Genomic DNA, 15,037 nt, shown 5'->3' with positions numbered 1-15,037 from the left:
CGACCTGGATCATTTAAATCCCTTTTCAGCTAGTTAAAATACCACGCGTATTCCGGGACGCTGCGGGGAAATTATTTTGCATAGGCGGAGGTAGGCAGGTTTAGTTTCATTTTCGCGTAAAGGCGTATGCAGGTTACGCACGTAGAGTGTCTAATTTTCTACACGGCATAACGGTACACCGACTTAATTATTTCCTGACGTGAGACAATGGAATTCGTCGCGTGGAAGAATGGAAATAGAATTGTGTTTAATATATAATATAAATGCTGCATAAATCTCGAATTTTCAAATGTCGAATGTGCATTTACGCATGGAAAATAAGCTTTTCAAAATATACTGAAAAAAATAATAATAAACGTGACAAAAATTGCAATATTTTCTCTATCGTTTATTTATAAATTCTACTTTATGGTTGATGTCTCTTTTCGGTATCTCTATTATTTTTTTATGATATATAAATTAATCATTACATGCTTGCAGGGTTTTGGATATATTTTTAAAATGACTTCTAGAAATAATTTTGTTGCAAATTATTTAATGGAATGCTGGTAACTCGCTACTTTTGCTTATTTGGCATTAATTTTATTATACAATATAACTGAATATGTACTGAAAAAGATTATTTAAATAGTTTTAAACGTGAAAGTCTTCAAGAAGAATTTCAGTTTCTATTAAAACAATTTCAGAAAAAAATTACGGTTTTAGTTTGTAAAAAATACAACATAATATTGACATAGACGATATGAGATGGAATTTTCTTTTTTGAAAAAGTAAAAAATCATTTATATTCAATCGGAACTGTTATTTATATTTTGAGAAGAATAAGAGAGCTTAAATGATTTTCGCAGACAAAAGCGATAATAAATAATTAAGCATCTTTCTTTGATTATAATGAACTATTTGACGTTTTACTTGATAAAGTGTGAAGTGTTTGATAGAATTACGAACGTATTTCCCGGCAATCATCGATGTTTATACAATTGTACACTCGCGCTCATGTCCTCATTTATCGGAGTAGACTTGTTGTTGCGCACAAGCACGCCGATTTCGTGGCTAGCATGCGGATGTAGCAGTCATTAATAGCTATTGAGTGGGAGCGATAAGATACAATCAGCGCCGACAGCACACAGAGATCGTGCTGACCAATTGAGCATAATCTCAGATATGGCGCGAGTGCTGTTTTACGTAATTGGTGTAACACATTTTTAGTGAATTTTTATGTATTTATTGAAAATCTATCGCCGATCATTGTGTGATTTCTAAATGACACTTTTGTTTTATCGATTAAACATTGTGGCGCATTCGACGAATTTGAATTCGGAGAAATTTGATCGAAAAACGGAGATAGTGGACGAAATCGAATTGTGCCATAGATAAGCGAATATCGCGAATGAACGGTTAGGCTGTTATTTTTCGTCGTTTCTTTAGTATTATTTTTCATCGAGCTCAGTGCACTTCGCAATGAATTATGTACGAGATAGCAAAATGAAGTTATATCTCAGGCAGCTCTTGACAGCTCTGGCACCACTGTTGGGAGTCACCACGTCCGGCATGGGAGTAGGCTACACTGCGATTCTATTTCCGCAGTTGAAGGCATTATCATTCAATAGCAGCGAATCTTCATCGGAATCCGCGGATCATTTCGGAGCGCTCACCATCGACCAAGAATCGTGGATCGCGGCGGCCGGCGTTCTGCTAGTGACCCCGGGATGCTGGATCGGTGGTTTCATGGCGGAAAAATTCGGCAGAAAGACATCATTGGCGCTGCTGTTTCCCGTCTATCACGTCAGCTGGCTGATCATCGGTCTCGCGAGCAACGTGGAGGCGTTGATGGCGGGTAGACTTCTCAATGGATTCTGCGTCGGAGTTCAGGCGTCGATTTTTCCGATCTACGTGGGCGAGACGAGCGATCCCGTGCTGCGTGGCGTTCTGTTGGGGGCGGTCAGTCTGACCCTCTCCGTCGGTATACTGGTATGTCACGCGATGGGAACCTGGCTGCACTGGCGGACCACCGCGTACATTTGCGCCGCGCTGCCCGTAATCAGTTGGATCATCGGCATCTTCTCGCGGGAGAGCCCGATGTGGCTGCTGGGCAAAGGCAGGATCGAGCAGGCGCGGAGCGCCTGGATATTCCTGCGCGGTGAACGCTCGCTCGAGGAGTTTTCTCTGCTGGAGAACACGAGACTTGCCGAGATCTCTGTGAAGAAGACCGGGAGGCGGTCGATGCTGCGTTCGCTGAGAAAAACTTGGTCCTCGCGATATTTCGCGAGGCCTCTCGTTATCGTCTCCGTATACTTCGTCGTCATGCAGTTTGCGGGCGCGAACGTGATGGCTTTCTACTGCGTCGACATGTTGACGGAGATTTTGGACTCGACGTACGCGTATCTGATAACGCTAATAATCGACGCGATCCGTTTGGCGGGCGGCATTCTCGCCTGCGTTCTTTTGAAAACGTGTCGCAGACGCGTCATGACGTTCACGTCGGGCTACGGCGTAGCCGTCGTCATGTTGTCACTGAGCGCGTGTTTGACGTTTAATATCGGCAAACCCTGGATTCCGGCAGTTCTGCTCGTTACTTACGTTGGTCTACTGCCGCTGGGACTGATTCCCGTCGCCTGGCTGCTTTGCGGTGAGCTGTTCTCGAGGAAGTTCCGCGGGCTTGGCTCCGGATTAACATCCGGCTTGAACTTTATCTGCATGTTCGTGGTGATCAAGACGACGCCGGCTATGATGGAGTTCATAAAGCCCGAAGGTACATTCGCCGTTTACGGATCCGTGGCATTAATCGGGACTAGCGTATTATACTTCGTCCTTCCTGAGACCATGAACAAGACTCTGCAGGAGATTCAAGCGTTCTTCGACAAAGAACCTCGCATGTCGGGAATGGAAAATGTGGCTATTCCGTTGCGGGATTACGGTCCTTCCGAGAAAAGCGAGAAATTGGAAAAAGAATTGCAAGGCGACGTTTGACGAATAATAAATTATTTCATCTACAGATGGACAGAGATGTACTTTTTTATATACATAAGTTGTGATAGTTCGTGTTTTTATGAGAACAGAGTTATGAGTTTGTAAAACTTTTTGTGTCACATCTCAAGTTTCTTTTTACTTCGTTGTTTTCGAAAGATTAATATAATTTGTGAAACACTGAACTCTAGACAAACTGGAAAGCGTCGTGCTAAAATGTGATCAGACAAAGAGAGCATTCGGATTGTTTTGTCTCTTTCTGTTGTAGATTCTCTTTACCGATTGTGAACTCTGTACATGTATATACTCATGTATAATCTATACATATGTATATAAAAACAGAGGCTTTCAATAAGTCTGCGGAGAAAAGAGACAAAATAATTCCACCGCCTCTCTTTGTCTGACCACTCGCTTACGCTACGCTTTCCAGTTTGTATAGAGTTCAGTGACTTGTAAGTTTAAAATTAAATATGGAGATTACTGTTTTGTTTGCGGTGAAGATGCGTTTGACGATGCGGACGCGGCACCACAAGTGATTTCATATTGCTAAAAGTGACAATATAACGCGTCCTTTGATCGAATATATTTTGGACGTGCCATAAAATTAACCGATGCATTGAAATAATGACTTTGCGGCCGCATCGGGGCGATGCGACGAGAGCAATAGAAATTTAACTGCAAACCTTGCCAACACGACGGACCGTAAAATTGCGTTCTCACGTGATTATTGCTTGGACCACTTACCGCAGTTGATGGAAATTACGGTTCGTCTCGGCGTTCGCGTGACGTTTCGCAGACCGCGCAATGACTTAGGCACGTACGTAAGTGAAATATGCCGGTGGTGCTGCCAAGATTATTAAAATGCGAGGAATTCTGATTTATCGCCCTTCGTCGAGATTTCGAAGCGAAGCTCAAGATTGTTTCCGGTTGCCAGTTTGATGAATGGGCCAATTTTTGCGCGGAAATTTGTACCCACAGATATTAAAATAGAAATAACACGTCGGTTTTAACTCACATTGTTTCTTTATATCGCTCAAAACATAAATCACATTAACAGCCAATCAAATTCAGCAATGACAAGTTCTATTTTTGTCGTTTTATATCGCACTAAACTTTACTTTACGTCGCTTGTTACTTTACAGTAATTTGCGGAGCTTTAAGAGGTTATCTTTTCTTTTATTTTAATCGGGAAGCACCAAAAGCGAAAGCTATAAAGAATCATGCTAAACTCCAACGGTTTTCCTCTTTTTAATTTCATCCTCAATCTTAACTCATTATCCTTCTCTCTTCAACCGCGCTGTTGTTCGGCCTGCCTCGTGCTGATTATCGCGAGCACGCGAAGCAGTCATTACATACGAAATCTTGCTTCTTTTTGCTATAGTCATTTTCGATCAGTCAGTACTCTTCGCCCCTCACGAAACTCAATTCACGTCGAAATATCGGCCGAAAACGTCGCGATGGCAAATTACCGTTTATATACAGCGATCTTGTCTATTGTTTATCTTTAACAATTTTCTCACTTTTATATTGCTCAATGAATTAATTATTACATCGTTAATTATTAACCATGACTAGAAGTATATAAAAAATAAAAATAACGAAGAATATTGATGAAATAGAAAAAGTATAGCATGTTAATAATCACTAATAAATATTTGCATATATTATTATATTGCATATATTAAAGCAGCTGCCTCTCGAGCGCTCGATATTGAAAACGAGAAAATTGCTGGCGGAACAAGAAATTAGACGGTTTGAATGATTTCGCAAATGGCAGAGCCGAGAATATGAAAAGTCGATGATATCAAACGTAATTTATAACGATAAGGACAATCTCGGCCCAATTTCCCACTTGCGACGTGTCTGAACTGCATATAATCTTCATGAATGCGTAATGGCGCGACGTGCGTCCTCTCCTGTGGCCCATTCGGGAAGGGTCCCGTGTAATGGAGGAGAATAAAAACTAGACGGTCCCCGCGCGATAGCGCCGTGCCAATGACGCTTTTTGCGTCGACGATGAAGCCCTTCAGGCTGCTCTTCGTCTTCGATCTACCGCCATGAAGAGCTTAACGGCGGAAAGTGCAGTCGAGCGAGGACGTTTAGCGTCTGATTCGAGTCGACACTCGTATCGATTCGGATCTCGAATCTTTACGGTCGTCATCTATATGTGTGATGAATTTATACGCTAGAATTCAAGAAATGGATTTTTCTAGATATAGTTGTATAAATTCGTAATACCTGAACTGTCTTATATATTAATGACAAAAGGTTATTGTTATAACTGCTATAAAATAACTGCTTTGACGAGAAGGCATTGAATTCGAAAGAAAATGAAATATAAAGATACATCTGCTTTTACCGGTTTTTCCACTTTTTGGCGATATACATTAAGTATTATTCATTTCCGACGCGAGGCAAAAAGTCTGTCAATTTCCATAAACAAAAAATAATCAACTGTTTTCGTTAACAGTGGGAAAAAAAAACGCAAAAACCGACTGGCATTTTTAGCTCCAAACATCCGTGCAATGCTAATTTCGAGATAACACAAAAGTCGCGCGCAAGCCGGCGCGGCGGGAAAAACGCAAGAGGATTATCCAGCAGCAAATTTACCAGTAAAATGAAAATGTAACGCCGTGACTCGCGGCGTACTCGCGGATCACTATGCGCCGCCACGTAGCCCCGTCCGTAAGCTTTATGTACTTCATAAACATTCCTCGCGGTCTACTCATCATCGTCCGCCGTGCTGTGTTTGCGGTTCAGGAATGACATCTTGTTCGACGCTACACGCCGCAATGCGAGGCGACTAGACGATCACTTTCATAATCCATCCCGGCCGACGGCATCGTTGGCGTGGCGAATGTAAATTGCGACAGGCTCAAAAAAATTTCCGGCAAATTTTGTCTCGCCCGGTGCAATAAAGCGCGACTCTATTTGCATTAAATTTTTCAAACGCCGCTGCAAGCGATATTTTTTATCGCGGTGTCACAGTGTAGTCGCGTCGCTTAGAGCGCAACTACTGTTTAAGCGCGTCTCCGTTTTTTATTTTTCCGAAGAAAATATGCTTTGCACGGCTTAATAAATCGTATTTTACGATCATTTTTAGCGCAATCCCTGTAATCGCGGGCTTCTTTTTGACGTACGTTACGCGCGAGGCTAATAAATTGTGATTACATGCGTCAGATACAGCTCTTCGTGTATTTCCCTGTCTCTTGTATTTTACATGCATGATTTTAAACGCACAACACATTCATCGACTTGCATGATCTATCAACAACTCGCGCCATTAATTTTTCACGAAACTATCCCATGTTTAAGAGACATTTTACGATATGTCAAAGTTCAAGAAGAAGCGTTCCCGTCGCGCGTCGGCAATCCGCCACTTCCGGCGGGGACTCAAACTCTTCGACGTCATTAGGAAATTTATACGAGCCGGAAGACAGGACGTTGATTAAATCCGGGTTCCCGGTAGGGGATCCGTGATTCTCTGACAAAATTGAAGGAGCGATTTCCAGCCGCTGCAAGTAATCGCGGAACGAGATGATCTCAAGGTGAGAAAAAGAAGGTGGAACTTTATCAGGTCCTACGAATCCACCGACAGCGACGGGGAAAGAAAGTAATGGAAAGACGCCGGTTCGCACTTCGTAGCTAAAAAGCGGGAGATAAAGGTTGACCGGTTTATCTTTGAAACAAAAAGGACGTTATCCCGCATTGAGATCAAATCTTTCTGAAATTAAATTAAATCTCGAATCGCCGACCGTTCCTCTATTATTTTTTGTATAACGTCTCTTTGTACGCGGCTTTCGCGATCATTTCGATCGGAAATTAGAATTGTGTGTTTTACACAAATAGATTTATTTACTATACCCGCAGTTTTTTGTTACGCATATCCTCTCGCTACCTTCCATTTGATTGCTTTTAAACGATGTACTCGATATTCAGTACGCGATCGCCCCGGGAGTGCAGCATATTTTTAAATATTTTTAAGCACGGAAGAAAAAATGAAATTGTTACATTGAAATGGAGATTAAAAGAGAGGAGGCGGAGGATATATAACGAATCTTCTGCTGAAGCGAGAAAGCCAAAGTCGACGATTTATTCCGACGTTGCTCAACGACGAGATCAACTCTGCTTTCGGCCTCTAACGAAAATGTCGTTCCTCGCATCCGTTCTGCTTAAGAATCTGGCAAGGTGATAAAAACGAACTGGATTTCCCGAGACCTCCTTTCCTCCTCCGCTCTTCTCCCCGTCTTCTCTGTCTGCGACGTTTGCGGCGGCAATAATTTGCAATTTTTGTGAAACGTACACCGAGCCCGAGGTAACGTCGGAATCGACTTTGGGAACAACACTCGGGAAGTTTCGTGGACCGTGATGATGCTGTTTGCCACAAAGTTGCAAGTTAACAGGCGAGTAATAAAGTTGCCGGTGTTCTAAATATGACGATGAAGTGATGCGGCTTTGTTTTCTTTTAACGGCGCTGTCAATTTTTATTTAAACATAGCACAATGTTTGCGACAATTATTCTCAATTTTTCTACATTTTTTATTAGGAAACGTTTGTCCCTGTAATTTAATTATAAAAACAACAGCAATAGTTATAAATGTTAAATATTTATGAAATTATGAAAATTATGAAAAGCAGAATATTTTATTCGTCGTTTTTAAAATCGTTATAAGAATGGAGTTGCAAAAAGAGAATTATCATTTAAAGAACGATAAAAGTATTAATTTAATTTTAGTTTGAGAAATATTATATATAGAAAATTGTGGATTACTTTAAGATCTCTTTACAAAATCCTACGTTGGCGCTTTCCGGGAATTAGAAGTAACGATTTTAGTGTCCTTTTCAGCGTCACGTGCCTCGTGAAATTTTAAGTCCAACGCGCAAAAGGGAAACGCCCACCTTTACGGGCCGAAATCACGCGAACGAAAGTCCACCGTCGACCATAGGAATCGTCGCTGAGAGAGTCCGGAACAGGAAATGATGTTCGCCCGCGATCACTTGAAACTTCATGAAATTCTATTTCGAAGTTAGAACTACACACGGCCCTGAACCTCAGCTTTACATAAAACGATAACGTCTATATCGCTAGGGATGTCGCGCTCTTCCAACATCTGATGATGTTTGATTACGAAATGGTTAGAGATGTTGTTTTGCTTGTGCAAGAATTTTATCGGCAGTTTCACCGAACATTTACATTTAAAAGTTACCTTCATTTAACGATGTAATTCGCGATAAATATAAGCTTGGCTTTATTGCTTTGCAATATATTTTAAAGTTTTAAAATTTATTTGCAGAAACATAAAAAAAGATTGCTCTTATACGTCTGAAACATATTGCGGCATCCTTCTTCGGAGATGACGTAAGAAATTTATGTCATGCTCATGCAAAATTCAGATATGTAGTTTCGGAGAAAAGGACAAGCGAGTCTTGACGCAAGCTTAATGACGCAAGCTCGATGAACTCATAGACTGTAATCAGTCTTATTCTTCTTCAATTTGTGCGCGAGTGTAGAAAAATTAGAAGATTTCGGTGGAGTTTGTTTCAATATATTAACTTACATGGTAACGTATGGTGAGCAATGTCTTTCATATTTCATGTTATATCTTTCTCGCGTGCACTCTTTCCTCAGAAAATGTACCGACATAAACCATCTCCTAGTTAGAAAATAAATGCTGCGAAACGGGGCGAAAGATAGAGGAAGAATGTGTAAATAAACCTAATATGATGAGAGAGAATTGCATGAAATAATTTGCGGTGCTTTCCGTTGATGTATCTCGTCCGCGAAAATAGAAAGAGACAAAGCGAACCCCTCGGAAAAGAAAGCATCGCGAACGCGCGACTTAAACCCCGCGAAAATTTATTGGCGATACATTTTCGCGTCGTCCCGAATCGCGTGATCGCTAGCGGGTTTTTTTTCCGCAGCCACGGAAAACACAGCGAGTTTTAGCCCACGACGCTGCAAATAGCCGAGCTGTGACCGGACGAGGTTGGAATCTGGAGCATAAACCGCGTACGTGTGTCTACGTCCGCGCGCGGTGCCTTAAGGCGCTTTCCCGCGGTGTTTTACGAGCAGTCGTGTGTCATTGCTACCGTCGCCCGGACGCCTCCCCTCCCCTGACCCTCCCCCTCGTCTAGCATAACCTACGTAGCGGTATTTCACGATCGTGTTTCGTAGCGTCTTCGGTTTACCGAAAAGACGATGTATCAAGGAGGAACAGCGGGGTTCGGCTAAACGACGGCTTAAACGACCGAGAGAGAGGCTTACTCGGTCTGTCATCCATCATGTGAGTCAGCGACGAGAAACGTGTGCGAGTTCTCCGTCATTTTTTCCTCTCGTCTCGTACACTCGGGTTATTGAATTCTCGTTGAAAAAGAAGGAACTAATACCGTCATTTGATCGGCGCCGAAATTAATAACGAATGTATATAAGCCCCTTTGGCAAATCCCTGCTTAACGCACTCCGCGGCGATGTAGTCTCCGCGATGTAGTCTCCCTTGAATAACGCGTTGATCGGAGTTTTTTAAGGGGGAAAGTGGATTTCGAAACGGCGGTAGGTGACGTCGAGGGCGACAAAGAGGCGTGTTACTCTTCCCGACATGCAGATCAGGCACGTACCAGGAAGCATTGTGCTCAGCTTTATCTTCTCTGAGAAGAGTCTGGTCCTGAATATAAGATTCTCTAATACATTTTTATCGCAGATGAAGTTGCGACCGGTATACGTACGGTGTCTACACGTGTCGTGTTCTCTTTTCAGTGAAACACTTTGTCATGATTTACACTCGGAAAGTCAATCTCACGTCGATTGGCGTCTCTCTGAATTCTTCATGTCGCGCTTGCGAGAAAAATCTTTATACGTTTTTTGATAATAAAGATCCAAGATTTATTTTTTGTTCTTTAATATTTGATTGATGCAATTTTGCATTCTTCTTAAATGACTTTTACTGGTTTAAAATTTTATAATATGAACTCTACTTAGTGTAAATCTCCTTTATGATTTAAAATAATTAAATTTTCAGCGTCTCTTTACGTAAATTACGTTAAAAAGCTTTCTTTAATGCGAATAAGCTTTACTTATGATGATTAAATAATGCCAATTTTTTATCTTGCTACGTTATTCTACATTGTACTAATTTTTTCATATCGATTAAATAAATTTAATATCGCGATTTATAGGTTTATTAAAGTCAATGTGCTTCTCTCGCCGACCATGATAGTTGCGAAAGTGTCACGGCGCTATTTCTGACTCATTGTCGGTATTCCTGCTCGATCATTGATTGCTGCTAATTATGTATCGACTACCAGATCGGTTGAGCCAGATCAGGAAAGCGAAGGAAATCGTCTAAGGACTATAGCGAGACGAAGATAGCTACGGGAAATTACAGTGGCGTGCTCCTAGTTGAATATCAATATCCCCGGAAGTATAGGAGCACCGTTCACTCGCAATTGCAGTAATCTCCTGGTAATCGCCTCCGCAATCGTAGCCAGATATAGCTACGGTCAGAGCGAACCCTTGAGTTTCTGTTTGAAACTCGCGAAGGATCTTTCCCCCTCCCAATCACTTCTGTAACTTGTTTTACAAACGGTTCGAGGTGTTTACGATTACAGTGAATCTATCTTGTGCATCGTGAGATGTGTGCAAACACCGCCCGAATTATCGTGCTTATTTATTTTAATTATTAAAATTTTTGATTACAGCAAATAAGTATTTTCACTGGCTTTCCGTGTACATATACGTTCACTAATCTTCTAATAGGATTCAATAAAAACTAAATGTTTTAAGCGGATAATTTTCTGAAGAATCCCACTTCAGCATGGAATAATAAGGATTCTTGAAATGTAATGTAAGCGGATTTCCGCGTTACGAGGACTTGGCTGAATCGTGGAAATCGTGCCGACGTCACTGAAAGTCGTTGTCCGATCTGGCATGTGCATGGAAACTTGCACTTACATGAGATGCATCCAGACGAGGAATCGTGGCGAAGGACTCTCAGACCGACTCTCATTGTTAGTCGACGAACGTTTCGCGCCAAGGAGCACGAGAAGCCGATACGTGAGAGCGGCTAAGACTTCAGTCAAGTTAATCCCCGTAGCAATTTAGTCGATGATCTTAATGAATTTTCTTATTATTCATTGCACTTTACTATTTTATAATTCAATTCTCTCTCAGATATTATGGATAGTTTAAATTTTGAGAAAAAATACATTTTTTTTATAAACAATTTTTGCAGACAAAAAGTTATACGACAAAAAAATCAGCGCGACATTGATGAAAAAAGGAAGTGCGCGCGCGAGCAGTATATATACCATTTCGATACGCCGGGCTGCAATTTGCAAGCTATTATTTTACCATATATAAAGCAACGGGATACTGCGGGAAACCGATACACTCGAAATTCAAAGCGACATCGCATGCCGTGTCTCGATATCGCGCCGATATCGAGACGTCACTTGAAAGTTTCATTCTCGGCACCAAACCAAACGCGACACCAGTGCGCGCGGCTCTTTTTCTCGTTGTTCGCTCGACAGGGAAGCTGCCGGTAAAACCCTCTAGACAATAGAGATATGAATAATCACCGGACATTCTCTAGTATTTCTCGTGCCAGTTTTCACAACCGATATCCACCAATAAATCATACCGAAACAAGCCGTGTCTTCTTCGTGCGTTCGCCGCGCACACAAGCGCTATGAAAGTACAAGCCTCTTGCGGACCTATTCTGCAACATTTTGCGTTATGTCACTCATGCATTATTCCGTAATGCAGTTTCTTTTGTCAGATTTATTTCGAACATTAGCTTTGCACATTTCTTTGTGCATTATCTGCTTTTCGAGAAATTTCGAATTTCAAACACAATTTTATATATATAAGTTAGGATTATAATAGAAAAAAGTGCCAAATTTTTCAACGAATATAAACAATAATCATTGCCATTTATCAGGGCTATATTTTATATTTTTATACTTCTAAGTCATTTTACGAATAATTTACAGAGCATAAAAAAAAAAGACAGAAAAAAGATTGTGAACAAAAAGCGTAAATGTCAGGATGCAAAGGATATTACAGATCAAAACAGAAAAATTTAGCAAAAATTGTTTTGAAAAATTGCTGTGTTTTGATTTGTAATATTTTTTGTGTCCCGCAATTCTGGTTCACAGCCTTTTTCTGTTTTTTTTTTTATTCTTCGAAAACCATCATATACGCTACACGATTGCAGAAGTAAGAATAAATATCAATCCGACAAATAGCAAGAACTGCTTAAAAAAGAAAACTAAAATCGAGTATAAAATGGTATACCGAGGTTTAAAGGCGCGCTCTCCTTGTCACCCGAATGTTGCGCGGATCGCGGAAAGAGCTGTGGAAGACAGCCCCTCCTCGCTCTTCCGGAAGAAATTGGAGCGTAATGATGATTCCATTTTCACGTTTCGCTCGTGTCGGTAGATGTGGTGTGGGGCCAACGAGAGAGACTACCGTATTATCGCACTCGTGCCGGTGACGGCATGCTACTCGTACCGGCGATCGAGCGGATGCATACCTGACCTGACCCGACCATATACGGGTTGGCTTTACGAGTCGGCTTTTGTCGTGCTGAAGATAATCCGGGTATTGTCGGCCTGTTGATGTCCACGGCGCTGGACCGCGCCGGCGTCATTGTCGTGCGTTCCCTTTGTACTCCGCGGTGATTTTAAGCCGGTTTATGATGCCGTGCTTGCCGTCTCGTTGACGCGCAGAGAATACCACCGATTCCGCGTGCGCGCGATCGCGCGCACACGCCGAGCGCGGCGTGTCCGGAAAAGTCGCGCGATTGTGCAACTCAATTATCGCTCCCGCGTCTCGATGTCTCTCGTCCTAAAGCCTGGTCTACACACTGGATTTTGTACGTTTCGCCTGCGCAGGGATTTTTGTGTGAAAAAAAAAACGTTAACAAACTCTAGCGTGTGGACCAGGCTTCGTTTTTCATCTTCAAGCACCGTTTCCGCGCAGTTCACATAATTTCACGGTTTTCCTGTCTACACGCAACATCTTATCTGCAATGCTAACGCCATGTCTAAAATGGGCGCGCAAAATGTGGTAGAAAACCTAGCGTGTGGACCAGAGCTTTGGAGCTTTTTTCCTCTCTTTGTCGGATTATGACATTCGTAATAGGTTGTAATATCATATAAGATCTTATGCAGCAGCAAATTAATTATTGTAGGAAAGAAACGTGGAAAAACTTAAAACGTAAACGTAATATAATACAATAAAATGCATAAATAAAGGAGAGAATTGGCACGATGGATTAAAACATAAAAACGTCAATAGAAATGTCAGGATTTATTTCTTCCGAATCAAATCCGGTATAATATGTAATAGTGAATAATAATTCGCACCGAATATTTCTAAGTCCCTTTTGTAATTTATTGTCGCGAGTGCAAGATCCTTTTGACCTCTCGTTTTGGCTGTCTAATTAATTCTCTCTCTTTGCGATTTCGACTTATAACTCTCTTCGTGAAAATTGGATCTTCCTTGTCTGATCTCCTGGCGTCGCTTTTCGTCAGAATAACTGATTCATCTATTCTTGTTTTCAATAATCGAACTTTCTCTTCAGTTCTCATTCCTGACCTCGCAATCTGTTTACTTTTCATCTATCTATAAATTTTCAACTTGCTTTGTCCTTCGTACCAACGCGTTTTCGACTACATAATTGACAAGAAATGAAACTATTATCAAGATATATCATAGATTTTAATTTAAAAAATTTACAATTGTTTCTCTAATAAATGCTTGGAATTTATAGCATCAAATCTTCTCTACACATAGTAATCTGCGTATCGTTTTTCTTTCTTTGCTGTGTATATTGTGTTAATTAACAAAGAATAATTTGTGTGCAATTTGTACGATAAAAGAGATTAAAACTTCCGATAATATTAATTGCGCTGAAAGAGAGGGGCCGTTTTATTGTTACTCTCATTTTGCAGTCCGAACATTTATCTTATGGAACATTATTAGAAGTGTGATACGCTTATCACCCATCAAGCGATTAAATTTAATCAAATTGTTTAATTTTAGTCCAGGCTACGATCAAGCTTTAAATACTAAAACAAGCGTTGTAAATTCAATTTACAACGTTTTGCAATTTAGTAAATTTATTTCTGTTGTATATATACGGGTTGTACAAATAGCGTAACCTGCGCAAATTGCAAAAATGTTCACAAATTGTCAAGTAAGCGTGAACAGATGAACGGGAGATAATATTTTTTCGGGATGCATCCCAGCGGCACAGCCATCGAAATATAGCGCACGACTATTAACAGACCGGATTTAAAATTTTTATGTGTGGAGATTTGGAATCAAATCTCGTAACTCTCGATTGCCACCGCGCGTTAGCGGTCGATAGTGGAATATTTTGCGACACTTAACGGTTCTCTCTCTCTTTCTCTCTCTCTCTCTCTCGGAGCGTCTCTCAGTGCACATACCGCTGCGCGATGAACAACGTGGTGATTTTCACACGATCGTTCCCGGAACACATTGCCTATCGCCGATCACTGACATTAGTAGGCCGTGAATCAATTTGATAAACCGTTCGCACGCGTTCCGGCCGATTTAGTTTATCACCGCGTAATCGCGCTCTCGCCGATTGCGGCCCTGCGCGTAAAACGCTCGCTCGCTTTTCGCCGTGCAGAGATTACGTGATGGTAATGCCCGTCCGCCCATTCCTTGCATCTAATATCGCTTAAGTATAGCGAATAACGTCATTTACTGTCTCGCAAGCGCCAATCTCCTAGATGGATCTTCTGTTTCTTCAGTCACTAAGATTAAATCGTGATTTATTGTCAATGCATCAACTAAACAGTATATTTATTAGGTGGTGCTTGTATGTGCGTAAAGTAATATTCATTAACATTGCAGCTGTTGATAATGCGTAATTGATTTAAAGTCAGCACTCAAAAAAATATTTCGCTGATGTAGTTAGATTTCTAGATATCGCAACAAGAATGTATCGCTATTTTTCGTATCTGTGAAAACATTGTTTGTCACATACAGAATTTATAGCAGTAATGTTCTAGCAATAGCTTCTGAAAAATTTAGGTACCA

At 41.2% G+C, this 15,037-nt stretch overlaps 2 protein-coding genes across 2 annotated transcripts in view; both read left to right on the top strand.

Moving 5' to 3' along the window:
* Window positions 1-15,037, top strand: part of LOC137000118 (mannosyl-oligosaccharide alpha-1,2-mannosidase IA-like) — a 298,601-nt gene that overhangs the window by 133,177 nt on the left and 150,387 nt on the right. The gene's annotated exons all lie outside the window — the stretch shown is intronic.
* Window positions 1,383-4,498, top strand: LOC105669399 (facilitated trehalose transporter Tret1-like). Its single transcript, XM_012362340.2, has one exon. The coding sequence runs from the start codon at window positions 1,462-1,464 to the stop codon at window positions 2,968-2,970; it is 1,509 nt and encodes a 502-aa protein (XP_012217763.2). The 5' UTR covers window positions 1,383-1,461; the 3' UTR covers window positions 2,971-4,498.

This window comes from Linepithema humile, chromosome 5 (assembly GCF_040581485.1).
Source record: "Linepithema humile isolate Giens D197 chromosome 5, Lhum_UNIL_v1.0, whole genome shotgun sequence".
Lineage (NCBI taxonomy): Eukaryota > Metazoa > Arthropoda > Insecta > Hymenoptera > Formicidae > Linepithema > Linepithema humile.
Note: the sequence above shows the minus strand (reverse complement) of the source record. Positions and strands in the feature narration are given on the sequence as shown.